This window comes from Montipora capricornis, chromosome 4 (genome assembly GCF_036669925.1).
Source record: "Montipora capricornis isolate CH-2021 chromosome 4, ASM3666992v2, whole genome shotgun sequence".
Taxonomy (NCBI): Eukaryota; Metazoa; Cnidaria; class Anthozoa; order Scleractinia; family Acroporidae; genus Montipora; species Montipora capricornis.
This window is the reverse complement of record NC_090886.1, coordinates 20575834-20595833: the sequence shown is the minus strand read 5'-3', so window position 1 is coordinate 20595833 and position 20000 is coordinate 20575834. Positions and strand designations below refer to the sequence as shown.

At 39.0% G+C, this 20000-nt stretch overlaps 2 protein-coding genes across 3 annotated transcripts in view; one reads left to right on the top strand and one right to left on the bottom strand.

The window, feature by feature from the left end:
* Positions 1–10256, bottom strand: part of LOC138045779 (N-alpha-acetyltransferase 25, NatB auxiliary subunit-like) — a 65681-nt gene extending 55425 nt beyond the window's left edge. For both annotated transcript variants that reach the window (XM_068892402.1, XM_068892403.1), the window contains exons 1-5: positions 10157–10256; positions 9987–10072; positions 7094–7232; positions 1899–2017; positions 776–850 (exon numbers count right to left, since the gene is read on the bottom strand). In XM_068892402.1, coding sequence (XP_068748503.1) covers positions 776–850; positions 1899–2017; positions 7094–7232; positions 9987–10072; positions 10157–10208 — 471 coding nt within the window. In that variant the 5' untranslated portion in view covers positions 10209–10256. The remainder of the gene's footprint in view (positions 1–775; positions 851–1898; positions 2018–7093; positions 7233–9986; positions 10073–10156) is intronic.
* A 22-nt stretch (positions 10257–10278) lies between these two features.
* Positions 10279–17833, top strand: LOC138045783 (RWD domain-containing protein 4-like). Its single transcript, XM_068892407.1, has 2 exons — positions 10279–10725; positions 16531–17833. The coding sequence occupies exons 1-2, from the start codon at positions 10372–10374 to the stop codon at positions 16720–16722; spliced, it is 546 nt and encodes a 181-aa protein (XP_068748508.1). The 5' UTR covers positions 10279–10371; the 3' UTR covers positions 16723–17833.
* The last annotated feature ends 2167 nt before the right edge of the window (positions 17834–20000 follow it).

The window sequence follows — 20000 nt, the reverse complement described above, 5'->3', positions numbered from 1 at the left end:
ATTGGACAACTGGAGAGCTGATGTAAACCCTTGATATTCTGTCCACTGAAGAATAACAATTATTATTATTGTTACAATGTATGATTACTTCTAGTGTTCCCGTTTGACTTGTAGTTCTTGTAAAATGTCTCATTGTCACATTTGTCATGCATAACGTATAATTATAAATCCCAATAGACCAAATCGGTTAATTCAATGTTGTAACCAACTCAAATGTCCTGCGGTTAAGGTTCTTTGTGTATTGTATTTGCATTATAATGTAGCATTCACATTTAAATGATATGGAAATACCCGGAACAAAACATTTTATTCCCAAAGGGTTTGAATTGGGTACAAAATTGAGTTAGCCGATTTGGCCTTAGGAAAAAGCATTGTTACCATAAGGATTCAAGAAAACAAACAAACAAAATACAGGTACAGGCCGAGGATATGTCAGCAAAACATGCGCGTTTCCTACACGAAAAGATGCCATATTGCACGCAATTTACACACAATTTACACTTTGTGTACTCTTCTCCACGAAAAATACACGCAGTTTGCATGTATGAATTATGTTGCTCATCTGAATTACATTCAATTAGTGTGTAATTGAGGTGCGTGTAAAGCTCGTGTAAATATTTACATGTACAATGTACATTTGTATTATGTGTGTAAATCCGCCACATTGCTCGCATTTTATGCGTATGTAAGTGCTGCTATTCCTGCCACCTGTACTGTATACAGCATTAATGCCAACAAAAAGCACAAACTGTACAAAAAAATTATTGGTTGGTACCTGCATCACAATGCTCATAACAGCCCAGAAATAGTAAGGATTCTTTGAGAATTGTTTATAAAGATTCATAGCAGCCTGGAAAGAAGGAAAGTGCACAAACCATTTTGTTTTAAGTCTAGACAGGAAGTACTGTACTTGCATGTGATTTTTTTGAAAAATAGCTCTTTAAGAATATCTCATCCTTACTCTTGAAGACTGTACCAACATTTTCCAGAAACTAGAAAATATACATTTAAGCTTGGTTTCCAAAAAAGACTATTATTTTATTTCCAAAATGAATACAACACCACACTCAGGACTTTCCGACAAGTTTTGTTTCTGATACTACTCGGTCGAAGAATATGTTAAATCTTTATTTACTGAGGGTTTCTAGCATTATTTGTGACCGGCCAGTTTACCCCCAGGACTGTAAGCCGCACCCACAATTTTGAGTAAAATATTTTGGCAAAAAGATTAACTGCAGAATGACACCAAACTCTGACAGTCTGGTTAGAGCATTTAAATGATTAATTCTATAACTTTCCTTAAATTTAACAAAAGAGTTAGCTCTTCAAACAATTTTTATAAAACATGTTGAACAGACTTCAACATCTCTTGTAACCCACTGACCCCAGGGAGTGATTGACTTTACTCTGCCTAATGCCAGATGATTTTACTCGTCAACTGGGGGTGTCCTTGGGTGTTTGAGGTGTAGGATGCAAGCTACAATAACACAATTTAGCCCACCATATTCTACAGTCCTGCCGACAGTCCTGCCCACTTCATCATAACAAATTTTTGTGTGCTTGTGATTTATTTAATTACGAAAATATAGATGTAAAAATCATAATAATTTAGGTTTCTGGGTGGTCTGCACTTTAAGACACCATGGTATCGTTTTTTTTTATTCCACTTCAATAATTACTAACTTAAAGATAATTTTTATGGTCATCAAACTTCACACTCCAGGCACAACTTATTTTGAAGGAAAAAGCACATGCCAGGGCTCACATAGGGCCCTCAAACTTGATTCCTTAGAGATGTTTATCAAGTTTATTCCACCAACTCTGCTGCTTTAATAAAAATAAAATACTCAATTTTCTAAGAGACAGCTGTATCAAGAAGTTCTTCACAATGGAATTACCTGCTGCTGTTTCTTGTAATCTCCTATTCTAACATATGACATGAACAGATGAGAGTACAACTCTTCATTCTGTGGGTTCTGTTTAAGAGCCATCTCATAAATATGGGGAATCATTTCAGCTGCAAAAAAATGTGTTTGAGAAATTAATGCATACCCGCAAAACATTTATGAAAATAATATGGCACACGCATGGCTCAGTTGGTTGAGCATTGGGCTGTCACACGGGTAGACTGCAAAACAGTATTCAAACGAAAGGTCTGGAGCGAGTGTAGAAACGGCGAGGGAGAATGGGGAGAGACGCGAAAAAATACGACTGTCCTCTATGCATATATTAAATTCGTTCAAAATTACCCGTTCTTCCAGCAACGGGAAATTCCCATTGGTTTAATTCTGACGCAGCCTGTCATCAAATGTCAATCACACCTCATCAAAAAGATATAGACGCTGTATCAGTTTCAAAGTAAAACAGTAACCTCGCGGGAAAATGGACGACGTGGACTTGGTATGAAGAATGCTCGCCTCTCAATAAGCAGTGTTCTCCACAAGTCACAAGTTTTAATATTTTTAGGTTTATTTAACACAATCTCGCTTGATACAGTCTAGTGCTCTCAATCACTGTCAAAAATCCCACGTTATCGAAATATTATAAATTTAAATTCATGCCTAGATGATCACTTCGGAATTTCCGGTGTCTGTCACGTTCTCTAATTGATCTGTTCTTCATAATACCCTAAAGATTTAGGAAACGAAACCGACAATTACTTAAGTTCACGCTTGCTGTGTTGGTACACGCGAAGACTTTTTGTTCTGTGAACAATGCGGGGATTTACTCATTCGCTTCAATCGCAAAATCTCCTGCTCTCCATTTGTGGCGTCGTCGTCAGCAGTCATGGTTAAAACTGGATTTGGCTTATTTCATTTATCTTTAATTTGTGAAAGCATGGCGGCACAATTCCTCACCTTCGTCCCACACGGCGAGCAGACTCTTGAAGAAAGCGAGCTCTTTTCTTCAAGGTGAAGAGACAGCTCGACTCGGAATATCTCAGCCAACATTGGCAAAGTCTTTCCATTTCTCTGTGGCGCGGTAAAGATGTTTTCGGTTGTTATCCATCCAGGCTTAACTGAATTTCCAAACTGCGTTTTAAAACAACAACTGCACAATCTGCAATTGTCAGACGCTGTCGCTTCTTTTGGTTTTCTTCCTCTACGCGAGGCGGGTTTTTCGGTGTTGTTTGACTCATTGAACAGATTTCTCTTTAAAAAGGACACATACTACATTTTCTACAGAAAAAAACAAACGCCTGTCCTTTCCAAAACTCCCCTGAATCGAACGTACGAAACTTCGCGCCTTCTGAATAGCAAAGAGAAAACGTCTGAACATGACAACACAACTAATTTCCCGCGAAAAAAAGGCCTACAAGGCTCGCGTGCTTCACACGCAAGGATCACGCTTACGGCGAAGCCTTCCGAAAATGGAAGAAAACGACTGTTGTGCAGTCTATCACACGGGAGGTTGAGGGTTTAAACCCTGGCCAGATCAACACTCCGGGACTCCGGATCTTAAAATACACGAGTCTGGAGAAAGTGCTGCCTTTTTAATTTTCATCTGCAAATGGTTAGACTTTTCAAGTCTTCTTAGTTAAGGACAGTCATTATAAACCATAGGCCCCGTCTCACAAAATACCAGTATCCTTCATGTTCATACAAGCCCTGTGCATGTGGGATGCTATAATTATAAAAGAACCCACACACTATTTGAGAAGAGTAAGGGATGGAGTCCCTGGTGTTGTGGCTGTCCTGTTCTCTCCAGCAGGAGTGGCTGGCTTGGTGCAGAGATGTATCCAGAGTGCGTCATTGCGTCCTGGGACGCACTCGTTTTCCCTTTGGACGCACAGAATATGGAACAAAGGGTCCAATTGGACGCAGAAAAAAAATCGAATGTTTGTGCAAATTACGAACGCCAGGAAAAACATGCGAACGGCGTATTTCACAAGGAAATTGAACATTCCCATTTCTCACAACGGAGAAATGATTGAGTTCCTAAAATTTTAAGGTAAGCTGCTATTTTCAGATTTTTGTAGTGGAATGATTTCATTTTGTCAATCATTATGTCCAGCTTGAGGAGTTAAGTTTTGAATTTCCACGTGTTGCGTGACATGATCAGAGCTGTTTTTTAGGTGAGACAATCGGCAACACTTGTGATAAAACATTTCAGTCGAAATTCAGTTTGTCGCGTGCTTTGCAAGCGAATTTCAAGCATTAGTTCGCTTATCGTGAGCGAAATGACAGAGAATCCAACGGCGAAGTATGTTAAATTTTTGTTTTGTGCAACCCTGTTGATATTAATTCCGGGCACGCACGTTCTTTCTTTTGCACGTAACTTGTCTGTTTTGCAAATTATGCAACTTTTTCGGAGTTAGTGCTAAAATTAACGTGTTGAACATGAAACTTGAATGTATTCAATCGCTTGATTATTGACATTGCCATGGCAAAGTTTTTGCTGTGGAGATCTAGATCATTTATCAACTGGAGCCAACAGTTCTAAAACAATCCTCGGGACGTTTTTTCAGATGTGATCGATGGAGCTTTGAAAGCCCATACATTTTGATTGAGGGATCAACGAGCATAACAGTTTCAAAGAAATTGACCATTTTAAGCTCATATTCGTGGGGAGGGATAAGACTTTATTTTTGTGCAATTTAGAAATCTGAAAGGGTACTCAGCAGCAATTAAGAGACAATAGATCGAATATTAATTCTTGAATATTAATTAGCTGGACCCCCAAAATTTTGCAATGAACCCCCAAATTTTTCAAAAAGGGGTCCAGAGGACCCCCAAATTTGAAAACCTGGATACATCTCTGTTGGTGTTATGTCTCTAAAAAGACTTAACATCCATAAGCCAAAAAGGGACTTTGCAAAGTGCTGGACAATATGTAGATCTATGTAGATGTAGATGTAGATGGCTGCAGATACCAGAGCTGGCAAGTTTGTTTAAACAAATACGGGTATGTCATCCCTGAACATCTTGGTCGGAACAAAATAATAATAAAATAAATTATTCTTTTCTACACATTTCCTAGCAAGCCATAGCTTACACTTTACCTAAAGAAGCTCAGCTGTGCTTCTTGGCTGATAGAGTAACAGTGTAGAGGATACGTGGTTTTTACTATATTATTTCTTCCAAACATCATCAATGCAGCCTACACATTTAAAATTTTGGTTAAGCTGGTTGATTTGGTTTCCAACAAGAGACACAATTTTCATCAAGTTGACATCATTCTTAAAAGAATCTTGATCCAAGCTGCTCAAGATGTGATGACGCTATCTTTTTATGATGAAGACAATCAAGTCAAGCTAATTTCATATGCAATTTCCTTCTTTCCAGCTACACGTATTTTCCTTTTGTTCCTGTAGTAAGACACACATTGTGTGAAACACATAACGACTCCATCATGCTTCAGGGACGTACCGGCAACTAAAGTAGTTTTACGAAAGGAACGTAGGGAACCTTTCAAGTCTGTTGTGTTGTATAGTATTCTCTGTCCTTCTGAACCCCAACGGACATTCCGATAGCCGCTCACTAGGTGATAGCCGCCTTTGACCCACATGGTGATTAAGCCTCAGTTGCCCAACAATGGGAGAAGTGGGTCCAAAGTTTGAGCTGTTTTCCTGTGCCGCCGGATGCAAAGACACCAAGCAGAAACGTCATAGTTTACTGCACAAAGCCAGCGCCGAAGTGAAAGACATCTTCTTTACACTAATGATCATGCAAGAAGATTACAAAACCGCCAACGAGAAATAAGATGAGTACTTTAGCCTGAGAAACAATATTTCTTACAACCGTCATACCTTCCAAGAAAAGAAGCAGAGGGAAGGTGCCAGGTTTTCAATGCCAATTTTCCTTACGTTTTTGACAAGCACAAAATTTTGGGTAAAATAAGCGCAAATGGAAAGGAGCCCCAGAGACACGTTACTGCACTCGCTGGAAAATTGAAAACAAAATTTCCTTTTAGCCAACTGCCAGTATAAACGAAAATTTTTACCAGCAGCATAAAAATAGTTATATTTTGTATTTTTATTTCATGACCAAAATCTTCATGAACATTTCAACAAACCCCTGATGAAGGCAATTAAGTATAAGCGTGATACCAAAGCAAAAAACATCATGAAACGCTATGCAGACTAACAGTAGCACGCTGAAGCAAACCCCATTGACAAAGGAGACACTGTTCTCATGAAACAACCCCGGTTAAATGAGCTGTTGACACAGTATGACCTGACTCCGCTCATGGTGACAGAACGGAAAGGAACTATGGTCACCGCCCAACGTGGAGATGGATCAAAGGTAACACTAAATGTTTCCATGTTCCATAGCATTCTGCAGACACCAATTTGAGATGTCGACACTCCCGACATCGGCCGTAACTGGAGACTGTTCTCATCAAACAGAAGAGAAAAGAAGATCACATCGCATCCGTCGCAGCACAGTACTTCCAGAACCAAGTGAATGATCCGTTCACCGAGATGATTAATCAAGGAAACATGACCTGTTTTCGTTATTGTTGCCGAGTACTTTGTGAGATGTTGTGAGAACACTCAAGCCTGAATGTTTATCACGGACAGTTAAGATTTGTTTTAGATTTCAAACTTTGAACTTCATTAGTGTCATGTTTGGTATTATCTTTTTTAGTTGGCCATTAGTATCTAAGGAAAAGAGGGATAAAGTAATGCATGCATTGTGTGACACACATATTAATTTTTACGGAACGAACGTAAGCAACCTTTTGAGTCTGTTGTGTTGCATAGTGCTCTCGGTCCTTCAATAAAGACATCGCAGTTCCCTTTTTTCCTTACAGATGACAACCCCAGCTTATACTGAGGTACTTTTTTTTAGCCCCAATTAAGAGAATCAAGAGAAATTTAATTTATTTTTTTTTTTTTTTTTTGGGGGGGGGGGGGATTGATGTCCAAGGTAAACTGCATGTGCAATATACAACTGCAAAGTATGCAAATTCAAGTTTCCTGTACAGCAAGTCACCCCAACTCGCCCAATATAATGATGGCAACTGTCTTGTTCCAAGTGTATGAGCAAGGAAAAATTGAACATTTTGAAATGCTTAGATGAGACAAACCTTTATAGTAACTTGTATTGCAAGTGAAAAAGAATGCTATAAATAGTCAAAGAACTCTCACGTTTTTGCATTTCCCTGTAACAGATTGTCATTGCTTGAAGCGTAGGATCGTCAGCTGGTTGAGCCTGTACAATTTCATCTAGCAGCGCCTCCCCCTCGGCAGCCTTACCTGACCTCAGTAAAGCTAGTCCTTTTAGTGCCTGTAAATCAGATTGTAATGGAAATTAATGTATTTCTTATGGAGTTAAACTTTCAGCTTGTCACAGTGATAGAAAATGGAATTTTCTCATAACTTTTTACATTACATGTACTACATTGTATTTTTATTGTTACAACCTACAAGTGGACAGATTAGAACATACGTACAGGTACAAGTATCTTTTTGTGGGGCAAAGATTAGGTAAGAATAAACACAAGCATTCAAATGGACACTTTTAAAGGAGGAAGAACAATTAAACAAACGAATGAAGATCAGCATCTTCCTTAACAGGGCTCAAAGATGCAACCAATACGGTCGCCAATGCGACTAACTTTTTTTCCTTGGCGACTAAAATTGTACTTTAGTCGTTACTTTGGCGACCTGAATTTTGCATGATTTAGAGGTACAATAAAGCATTAAACTTGAAATAAACATCTTATCATGTCTTGCTTAGTTTGCGTTCGTCGTAAAAGAATGGGCCAAATTGCATTTAAAAATCCACATTCCCTCCAAACTTTACAGACTTCTGTAGAGCACTTTTGTACACAATTTGACCTTGTTTGTTCTCTCATGAAACATGATAGTGATCAATTAACTAAATTAATCTTGTGGTTTTGTGCACGTGTATTTCGACAAGCTGAAAGCTCCTCGTGAAATTTTGTTTCGGCAGCGGTGTTTGTGCATAATTTTTGCACTTATACCTGCAAGAAAACAAAGCGATTGGAATAAATTTCGAGCAATTTTTATCCATTGAGTGGTTACACTTAACTGTAAATTGCACAAGGCATATTTTGAGTTATAATATATATTTTTCAAGCGCTTTGTTTAGTTAGCGATCAAAAACTTTCCTGTTTGCTTAACGCGCGCTGCTTCGAAAATTCTACCTTTACATTTTCAGTTGAGCCTTAGGACGTGTTTTGAATCACTTTTTAGCAATATTTTTACATCATCTGGAAGTTCACTGTTTCTTCTTCAAGGTGAACTTAATTCTAGAACTCAGTATCTTGTGTACATTTACTGCGCATATGGTTTATTTTTAACGCTCGCTTTCCACTGCAAAACCTAGAAAATTTTCCAAGTGTCTTACACATCACACACACGGCACACGAATTTTTCAATGGGTTAACAACAGCAGTTAAATGGTTAACATCTGAGTGGGAATAAAAAATACTAATGTCATCAGACCATTTCCCAATGGTCTCAGCTCTATCCAACCCTATCCAATAGGGCTTACTTAAGTGAAAACATCAAACGGTTCATAATCGGAAGCAAAAACAACAACAATAAGCAACAAAACAAAATTAAAAATTGAAGCGCAGCCAGGATTAGGTGTATTAAAATACAATAAAAAACATTCTCTGGCTAAAAATTTTTGAAAAAGAATATAAGCTTTCGGCTGTCGATCTACAGCCTTCCACGGATAAAACGTTGAATGTAAATTAGTGAAATATATACAGAAAAGGCGAGATAAAAATGATAAAAAGAACAGAATAAAGGTATGAAAAATGGTGGCTATTGTTTAAAAAGAATTTTATACTGATTAGGAATCGGCTTAAAGTTACTGTCAGCATGCTTGGTAGAAGAGGTGTGCCAGGCCTCTAGAGTTTTCCTAACACGAAAAGAGTCTTTGTCGATAACTCCAGAATGACTGAAATCAATGCAATGACCGAAAGATCACGCATGTTTCGCAATGTTTGACCCATTGGCACATGTTTTTACATTCCTAACGTGTTCTTTCTTGCGGGTTTCAGCACATTGGTGTTATATAGGTGAAACTGGCCGTTGCTTTGAAACCCGCAAGAAAGAACACGTTAGGAATGTAAAAACATGTGCCAATGGGTCAAACATTGCGAAACATGCATGGTCTTTCGGTCATCGCATTGATTTCAGTCATTCTCGAGTTATCGACAAAGGCTCTTTTCGTGTTAGGAAAACTCTAGAGGCACACCTCTTCTACCAAGCATGCTGACAATAACTTTAAGCCGATTCCTAATCAGTATAAAATTCTTTTTAAACAATAGCCACCATTTTTCATACCTTTACTCTGTTCTTTTTGTCATTTTTATCTCGCCTTTTCTGTATATATTTCACTAATTTACATTCAACGTTTTATCCGTGGAAGGCTGTAGATCGACAGCCGAAAGCTTATATTCTTTTTCAAAAATTTTTAGCCAGAGAACGTTTTTTATTGTATTTTAAAAAGAAAATTAATTTTGCAAAAATAATTACTACACAATATCAGCCTTCTGCACTAACCACATGTACGCAATGCATGCCTATTTTTCATCTCTGCTATATGCGAAGCATGCTGGGCTAACAAGTTACCGTATTCAACTGGAGCTGGGTTAGCATTCCAATTCAACACTTTAAGGCAGTGGTGGGGCCTTACGGAAATTTGCATGCTTCCTGGTAAAACACAAGGACTGACGTTTCTTAGATCAAATTGATAAAAATAAACAAAAACACTTTCCAAAAAAAAATGATTGAAAAAACTGTGCATTGGAAACTGTAAATGGTAATCGCTAGAAAACTGACCTGGCAATTACTCTTTATTTTTTAAGCATTTGTCGGAAAAGCTTCTGGATTTGTTTAATTTAGGTACAAATATTGTGACCAGGACCAACTCTCGATTCTCCTGGTTAAGTTCAAACTGGTAATCAATAATTGCAGATTTTAACACTTTCTTAACAAAACTGTTTACAGATTATCATGGTTATTTGCGTTACAAATTACTTGAAGATTAAACAAGCGTTACCTTAGCGCAGTGCAAGTCTTTCTGTTTCTTCAGAATTTTATCTGCAAGTTGAATGGCCTGTTTGTTGTTCATGCTATCCAAAGCATCTGCAAAAGAAACACATAGTGTCGGGTAATCATTGCGTTCTCCATATTTCAAACATTTAGCATCTGCTGTGACTGAAATAATACCATAAACAGGCCGAAGCCGACGTTCGTTCACATCTACATGGCGAGAAGCCATGTTGAATTGTTGGGCTCACATGCTTAATAACGTGCCGATGTAACAGTTGGTCAGCGTCTACTGCCATTCGCAAAAGGAACAGCATGTATTGAATCACATCTTATCGCAATTAATCAAGGACAGCAACAGAACATGGAAGAAGATAGTAAATGCCGCTTCTAAAATGAGCTGTCAGGAGGATCAGGAAGATGAGAGGGAGGCATTGCGTTCTATTTACGAATCGGACGAAAATTTTATTGAAATAAACCCAACTACGTTTCAATACAAGTTTGGTGAAGATGGACATTTCAAGTCATTCCTGTTGGAAGTTTCATGGCCTCACGATTACCCCACTTGTCTTCCGAACATAAGCTTAGATGCCTTTTATAACAAGCACATCAGCTGTCAGGTGAAGGAGAGTATAATATGTCGACTTAAAGAACAGTGTGACGTGTGCCTTGGTTGTGCAATGACGTATTCGATATTCGACTGGACAAAGGAACATGAAGAAGAATTGATGGCAGAACAAGAAGAGCAAGTAAGTGGGAAGATGAGGGGCGTAGATAAATACCGGAATTTCATTCTGCCATTACACAATTATGTTCGTAGTTATCTATCTGTCCTATAAATGCAATAAAATTAACCTGCGATCAGGCGTACTTTTTAGACAGGGCGCGAAAAGGTACACCTGATAGAATTTCTTAGTGAGTCGTCTGACGACTCACTAAGACATTGTATCATGTGTCAACACATGAAAAATGGGCAAGACAAGAAGGAAACACTTGCAGACAAACCCCTGCATTTTGAAAGCCATCCACTTGACCTGTCATGCATGTAATTTGACCAAGAAAATGTTTGGTCTTTTTGTGGCGGAAATGAACTTCAGGCTAGAGAAGCTTCAAACATTGACAAGGGAAATAATGATAATAATGACCAATATTAGAAAACAGATACTCTTCCCCTTCCCGCTACAAAGAGGTTCCAAATGCTGTGAACAAGTGCTTCTAATGAAATGTCAGGGTAGCTGAAATCCGAAAGAATGTTGTCTAAAAATCCTGCAAAGATGACAACACAATTTTCTGTTTGGTGGTTTAACACCTTGTTCTTGGCGCTTGTGTATTAAAGAAAGTGATGTTAAAATCAAAGGAACAGCTACAAATTGGAAACATTTTGAAATTTGCATTGTGTCTCACACTCACCTCTTACACGGATTCTTCTATCAGTGATAGTAAAAGACTCTGTAGTTCTTGGGAGGTAGGTAACTATCACATATCGATAATGACGTTTAGCTAACGTCGAAACTTCGTCGCTTTTTTAGCAATTTTTTAATCTTACAATGATATAAGAAATGTTTTATTGCAATTTTTTATGGTTAAATGCTTTTCAAAAATCATTTCTTGTTTGTAAATGATTATTAGAGCGGTTTTCAATTGAGTGTCGAAAGTAATTAGGGAATGCTTTGGTTTATAATTACTTCACTCAGTGATTGGTTCAATGTTCTTGCACCACTTTTTCAATCAATCAGAAGTGAAACCCAAACCAAATCGTAGCTCATGCGTGCACATTTTCCCATGCTTTGTGTCGGCTACATGGAATTACTTAGAGTTTCGATTGGTTTACCAGATTGTCTCTGTCCTTTTTGATTGACCAAAGTAATTACTTTGGTTTTGGTTTTACGACATTCGATTGAAACTCGCTCTATGGTCATCCAGAGTTAAATGTAATACTGAGATTTAAAAAACAACTTTCAGATTAACCTTCTGTCAAAAAAAGTTGATTTGACTTTTGGACAGACAAAGACTTGTGCAATGAAAATAATCTCATTTTGCCACAAATTGCTTTATTTTTGTCTGGCGTAATTCATATCCTCTGACTGTACTAGTGATGGTGAAATATCAAAGTCATATAATTTGAACTTCAAATTGTGAAGATTCTAAGAATCAACGATCATCGCAGATGAGGGAGCTCCTCAAACAGTTGCAATAACCTAAAAAAGGTCTTAGGCTTGAATGGGTGTAGCGTATCCTGTCGCTCGATATTTAAAAAGGATGGAAACCGCAATCTAAATCCAAGTAAATTTATTTATATAGAGGATATTACATGGCCACCCGAGGATACAAATTTTATCTTCGAGTGCTGAAAGTATTTCTCTCACGAGTGAGCAAAGCGAACAAGTGAGAGATATTTTCAGCACAAGAAGATTAAATTTGTGTCCCCAAGCGGCCATGTAATGTTCTGTTTATTACATAGATATTGATGAAATGTCTAGATTTAAAAGAACTTGTTTTACTCATTTTCGAAATGATGAAAAAGTGGTCACCAACCGCTAAAACATGCATGTTGTGTAACATGAAACAAGATATGAAAATTATGAAAAACAAATCATGATAATGTAAAATTTTGCAATAAAAATGTTAATGTAGTGAGAAGAATTATATTAAAGCATAAATGTATCATGCAATGAATAGGAAGCTCGCGTTTTATTGGCTAATCGCGTTCCTTACCATGACGACACCTATATTCTCACATGTGAAAGACAAAAATGATATGTTCACTGCGCACGATGAAAATATGATTTTTTAGTAAAAGGAGAAATCCTGGTATTTCATCAGTATCTATATAATAAAAACGATTTACACAACAACAACTCAGAGAACAAAAAAGCTGACGCGATCGCACCTAACGAGCACGTGATACGGGCTTAAGTAAGACATCACGTGTACCCTTTCTTAGGTATAACAACCGTGTGAGACTGAACAGTAATTCTTCCATAACAAGGTTATAACCGAACGCAAAACTGCAACTACGTCAGGACCGATGACCTAAATCCTGGCAGTGTCAACAATTGTCCATAACAACGAATGCAGCACAAGGTTAATCACACTGTTAGTTAACTATGTTGTTTCAATCAATCTGTCTGGCGTCTTGCGCACTCTACTTGATCGGAGCAATTGAGTGGGACACACATCGGACGAGGAAGTTTCTGCCAAAACTGGTTTTTCTGCTGGCAGATGAGAGTTATTCTCACTCTCCGACTGAACTTGGTCCCTGGATTCCATTGGCTGCTGAACAGACACACCCTCAGGCGGCTGATGAGGGAATGGAACGCCTGGACGTAAAATGGCTTGTGGAACAGGGTGTGGAGCAACGTCCTGCGCTCTCGTTTCAGCGTTCTCCTCAGAAACTGCACTGTCCACACTATCATGTCTAATATGATCGAAATGACTCTTCCAAACGCGTCCGTCGTTCAGCACGACAACGTGGGACTTCGGTCCACTGCGTTTAGCAACGGAACCTGGCCACTACGTCTGTTCTTTCCGAAGGTCTTTTACCAAGATTCTGTCACCTGGGTAGAACTCCCTAAATTTAGTGTGCGCATCGTGCGCTGCCTTCTGCTTCGCTTGTGATTCCATTACCTTCTCTTCAACCTTTGGACGAAGGATGGTAAACCTTGTGCGAATTTCGCGGCCCAGGAAATGACAAGCAGGTGTTCTACCTGTGGTAGGGTGTACGTTAGCAGGGAGTTGGCAATACGTTGCTGGACCGATAGTTTGCTGCCTTTACTGGCTTTCATGTGATCCTTGAATCACTGGACCATCCGTTCGACCAGACCATTACTGGCGGAGCAACACGGACGTGTATACCATCGTTCAGCTTTAAAAAGTGAGCGAACTCTTCATTGCGAAACTGGGGACCATTGTCACTAACGCAATGTACCGGGAAGCCATATTGAGCAAATAGTTCCCGCAAGATAGCAATGGTTGCTGTCGCTGATGTGTTTTCTCGCATGAAATAGATTTCATCTAGCGTGAATGTGCATTGACAAGAATGAAATAATGCTCCTTTTCGTCTTCCGCGTAATCGACATGGATGCGGTGCCAAGGATTACTCGGTCATAACCATGGGTTTAGTGGAGCTAGTGCTGGCGGTTTCTTGACTTGTTGGCAGCTGTTACAATTGCGCACCGTTTGCTCCACCTCGTGGTCCTTGTTAGGCCACCATACGTAGCTATGTCCCAGTTCTTTCTTGCGAACAATCCTATAGGGTGTCTTATGTGCAACTCTTCGAGGATGTCCTTCTTGTACCTGGACGGAATGATTACAGGTAGCCCCCATAGTAAACAATCTTGTTCACAAGAGAGTTCAAAATGGCGCCGTTGAAATAAGGTTGAAGGCGAAGATCATCCACGTGCTGAAGCCACCCTTGATTGACGTAACCTAACACCTGCGATAGGATGGGGTCAACACGTGTGGCGTGGGTGATTTCCTTGTGCGTAATGGGTAATGAATGGATTTGGTCGTTCTTCGACGTTATAGACAGCCTTCTCATGGTCAACTGTGGACTGCAAGGACAGGGTAGATAGCGCGTTCGCCACTGCATTTTGGCGTGACGGGACGAATCTAATGCTGTCATTGAAGGCTACCAATGTTATTGCTAAAGTTACCTATGTATTTGTCGCGTTTAAATGAAATAATTGCTGGTAGAGGAAATGTCTGTTTAGTTTCGGGATCATTGCGGAAAATTTTGAAGTTTTTGAGAATGACATTTTTGACTGCAAGGTTTTGTGGATGGTAGGTGAGGGTGAATGGAATTCTGTTGGTTTCTTCGTTCTGTGGCGTTTGTATTGCGGGTTTTTAAATTGATTTCTTGGGCACGATGTTTGCCTGTGGTGACAGCGGAGTCAGGGTAGCCACAGTTTTTTAAAAACTGGCACATCTCCTCGCACTTGCTGTTAATTTCGTTTTTTACATGTTGTGGATGAGATTAGCGGATTGTGGATTGGCTTCCAAATCGTTCGCGGTGTTAATTCGACCTTTATCAACACGTTTGATAAAACCAAGTTTTCTTCAAAACTAAAGTTAGCCGATGATAACTTCCGTTTGATCTGCTGTGAGCGAAGCCCACTGACGAAACGATCGCGTAAACTATCACGTAGCTGTTCGTTAGTGAACTCGCATGTCCCATCAAGACGTTTTAACTGACTCACGAAATCAACGATGCTTTGTCCTGGTTTTTGGGTAGCGGAATGGAACCTGTACCTTTCTGACACTTTTAAGCGAGTGGGTTTGTAATGACCACGCAGTAACATCGAGGGCTGGTCGAAGGTCTTCGTGTTTGGCCTTTCGGGAATGATACAGATGATAGATCCTTCAAAACTCGATAAGCACTGCTACTAATAGAAGTGGGGAGTATCGCTCTTCGTTTGGCGACACTGTCCGTGTCGTTCTTAATATCGTCTGCCATGAAATCCTTCTGCAGCCGTTCAAGATAACTCTCGATATCTTCAGAGTCCGGACTAAAAACATCAAAGGGCGGTCTGCCCGACGCTTATTTCCCTTTCGCAAACGGCCGTTGCCATTTGAAACGGTCGATGCCATTTTTTAGCTCTGAATTACACTCATTAGGTCTAAGAACTCAAAAGGTTGCGGTTACTGGGAGTTGTGTCTCGCTGGTCATATGAGTTAGGGTTCGAGTTAGGGTTCTGTTTAGGATGAGGGCTAAGAACACGAGTTAGAGTCGTGAAATTTTCGGACTCTTTTTTTCTTTTTCTTCTTTTTTTTTCCTATTTTGTCTTAATTTTTGTTAATATTTTTTCTTAGTTTGTTCCTTTTAATTTTCTTTGGAGCGAAGTGTGTAGTCGACCGTTATAAATGGCATCGACCGTTTTAGATGGCGACGACCGTTTACGAAAGGGAAATTTGCCTGCCCGACATGTCGCTTGGTTGTGGTTGAGATGATCTGGGGGATTTAACAGCTGGATTTGGCGGTTCGTTCGTCGTCGTTCGTAACAAACTCCACCCTTGTACATGTATCTTGCTTTCTTTACCATGGGTAGCTGTGTTGGCGCTTCAGTAGCATCAGCCATGCTATTATATATATCATATCATAAATCTTTGTTTACCTTCGGATTTTAGAGTAACTTGGTGTAGCTAATATCTCCGAGCATTTACCCTCCCAACCATGATACACCACAGAAGACAGAAGACAGACCAACTGAGCCACCGGTGCGCGGTGGCTATTCAACATGGTCTCTTTGAAAGATACCAATGCAATCCTATTTAGGTCTCTTATGTCAGATTTGATCATCAAAATTCTTAAGACGAAAACCAAAATTACCATTCGTTGTGATTGCTTCTTAACTCATTTCAATGATAATTTTTTCACAAAATCACAATTCAAGACCTCTGCAAAAATCACAATTCACATATCTCAGGAACTGAAATTAATACGCAATTCATGGCTCTTTTTTCTTCCACTCACATGACTGTATTTTCATGAATTACTTATCTTTCAAGAATTATGAATTGCATATTTTATGTTTTTCATTGTTGCATTTGAACAGGAAGTCAAAGAAGAACAAACACCTTTGCAAGAAGAAGTCCCCTGTACAAAGAAGAAAGAGAAAAAAGAAACTTTGACAAAAAACCAAAAGCGGCGACTTGCTGACAAAACAAACTACAAGGGAGAAAGGGAAAGAGGATGGAACTGGGTCGATGTTGTAAAGCATTTGAGCAAAACAGGAAAAACAGAGTAAATTTAATAATAACAATGATAATAATTAACATGCAACATTATGAAAAAAACCCAAATAATTTTGTGGCTTGGCATTTTAGTATCATCATGATACTGTTTTCCAAAGTAAATATAGGACTTGAAAGATAAAAAATATAGGGCTTAAATCCTCACTCCTACAGGTCGTCATTAAGGAGGCTCAAAGGGGTTTTTGACTGAAAGCAAACACCGGAAAACGGATGACTGAAAATAAAATGTGACCTAAAATCACGAAAACCTGGAATAAATTTTGTCAAGCGTTGAGGAATATCTCAAAATTTGGCTTGGTTACCTACCCAGGTTTATTTGTATAAAATTAAGATTCTTAGACAAAATTAAAAATATATATCTGGTGGAAGTTTTCTTTTCATCCTCTGATAGCATTTTTATTGGGTTGCCATAGGCAACACAGTCAGAAAATGAGTTTAATTTCTCCGTTTCCCGTGTCAAGAAAATGGAAAAGTTGCAAAAAAGTTGTTTCCTGTCACTCCCCTGCTAAGTATTGTCTTTTTACGTAAAGTCTCCTGCCCGTATTTTTGGTAGGTTTCAGGGGGTAGTAGAAATGATGGCACGAGATGATGGACTTAGCATTTTTATATAAAGCTGCAACTGGACTTATAGACATATTTGACCGCAGCATTTTACCAACCATACGCAGGTCTGCAAGAGTAACAAGATCATGTCATGCCAGTAATGCTACTATCTATACTACCAAGCGATGTAGAACTTTAACTTACCAGCGTTCATTCTTTATACGTACAAGCAGGATCTGGAATTCTCTACCTACCTACATTAGAGACAATTCTCTTTCACTCGCTTCGTTTAAAAACAAACTTATTGAATTATACAACTGCTCTCTTGAACATTTACAACCCGGACAATCCTAAAACATGGAAATCTGTTTGTCCTAAATGTAATATGGCCCGACCCCTTGTTAAAGATATAAATTGCTATTTTTAACTATTAAGCTTAATATTTTTGTAATTCAGTATTTATTTTTGGGACCACAGTAACTGGTTATGCTGTTGTGGCCTCCCTGCCCCACATTTGTTGGGGCGAAGTCAAATAAAATAAGATAAAATAAATAAAATAAATGCGTAGATTTTATCCGGTGGACACAGTAGAAGATTTGATTAACCTGCAATGGCGTCGAACGCGAATGGCGTTTTAGTGGATCTTTAAACAAAATATACCCTTATGGAGCTCAAGAATGGAACGTCAATATCTGGAATCTTGAAAGCGACGAGTAATGGACTTCGCCGAGCCGTATCAAAGTCAGCTGTATTTCAAATATTTTTACTAACTGTGGTGTTATGCACAACACTGAAACCAAATGGAAATGTCTGGTAACTTTTTGTGAGGAATCGAACACCTCAAGTGGATCTGTGATTTCTGTTGTCTGGCTGTTTATATTTATTTGTACTCAACTCTGCACAGTCCTCAGGTAAAAAACAATTGGAAACTTGTTAGTCAAGAATTATTTATGGCGGAGCCAAATATGTTGTTTGTTTCTTTCGCTGGAAAGGTTTTTGTGTTCCATAATCTTCGATACGTGGGTTGAAATTTGACACGCGCCGAGCAGTTTTCATAAAGATGACAGAAAGTTTTAGTCGTGTTCTTTCTGGCAAATGATTAATAGGTAGCTATATATATATAGCTTTTTACGTCAGAAAAAGATCTGTTTTGTCACTATTGTGTAAAATGAAGTTTCTGGTTAATCCAATTCATTGCTACGACTTAGTAGTGCGAAGATTGTTTACATTACTCATTAACACAAAAAATTCTCAAGAATATATCGCTTTCATGTAACCCAAAAACATTCAGATAGCAAAAACCATTTCCTTCGCTTTTGTGTTTGTCAGCGTTGTGATTTGCGATAATTCAGCTTCACGTGTTCGCAAGTATGTTTTTGCATCTCATTGATGTATAGATTTTCAATTACAAACTCGGTTTTTGGTTAAAACAGACAAAGAAGGCTTCCTGACCCGACAGATGAAATGTAAATATTTAGTTAAATATCCTCACAAAATTAAAAAAACGAACGTCTCGTCATACCACAGGTACTCGCGAAGTGTCCAATTCAAAATGGCACTGAACTCCAGACGCCTGGTGACGAATTTAATAAGTTCTGGAGGGAGGGGAGTCCCAGATTCCTAAAAACAAAACTCACTGAGCAATCTGGGACTCCCCTCCCTCCAGGGGGACTTATTATACTCGTCACCAGGCGTTTTGAATTGGACACTTCGCGAGTACAACGCTTTCTGGCCGCCATTTTAGCAGGTTAACTTACAAGTTTTACGGAGTCTGGTGGCTTCGCGTTGCTACCTGGAGATTCTTCAGTAGATTTATGGTTTAGAGAAATTCATGTTCCACGAGCCTGGCGTGTTTATTTAGCGACTGGATTCGATTTTCGCGAAAAAAATCGTGCTTGTTTTGGGTCGATCGGAGTCCATAAGCTGGCTTCCGTCTCCTACCTTGTCACTATATTATGAAGGAAGGTGAACGGGGACCATTTTTCCCGAAACTTCGTGTACGTATTAAAGACAACAACAGCTCACCACATGGTAAGTTTTATCGATTTTTATTTCCATTTTCTAGCAAATTTTCAGACCTAAACTCCGCCTCATATGTCTCTATATTTACTTACACACAGTGAGCCTGGGTTACCTGTGGTCACACATCACATGCCGTGCAATCTCGTGCAATCGAGCGTTGGAGCATCTTCTTAACTCAATTCTGTTTTCTCACAAAGGAGCCGGAATGCGACTACATTATCTTATCACAACAAGGAAAATCCTTTGGTTTGATTATTAATCAAGTCACGAACGGACGGTTTAATTTGGGTAAATTGACGAACATTGCGCAGCCGCACATAACTTTCGAATAAATTACCGCAACATAGGAAACTCGTAAACATGCAAAACATGTCATGCGTAGCTGCTTTGTTGGGGATACTCGCAACATTTCCCAATTCTAAATTTATTACCAGAAGAGTTTTTTACTCAAAGTTTTTTTCACTCGTTTTACCTATCATGAGTAATACGGTGACACCGTTCAACATTAACTGCTCCGTTTGTAAACGACCACTTCTACCTGGGTCCCTGCGTACTACACTTAACAGCGGGGGCAACTGTAGTGTCAACTATTACTAGTAGTTATGAAGTCATGCGACCGTCCGTCCGTATGTTCAACTTTTTATGAAATGTAAGCCGGTACACGAAATGTCGCACTGCGCGAACCCGCGTTCTTTGGCGGGAAGTT

Coding starts and splice junctions, on each gene's coding strand:
- LOC138045783 (XM_068892407.1), top strand. CDS start 10,372: ATGAGCTGTCAGGAGGATCAGGAAGATGAGAGGGAGGCATTGCGTTCT. Junction 10,726..16,530: donor TGGCAGAACAAGAAGAGCAA/GTAAGTGGGAAG, acceptor GCATTTGAACAG/GAAGTCAAAGAAGAACAAAC.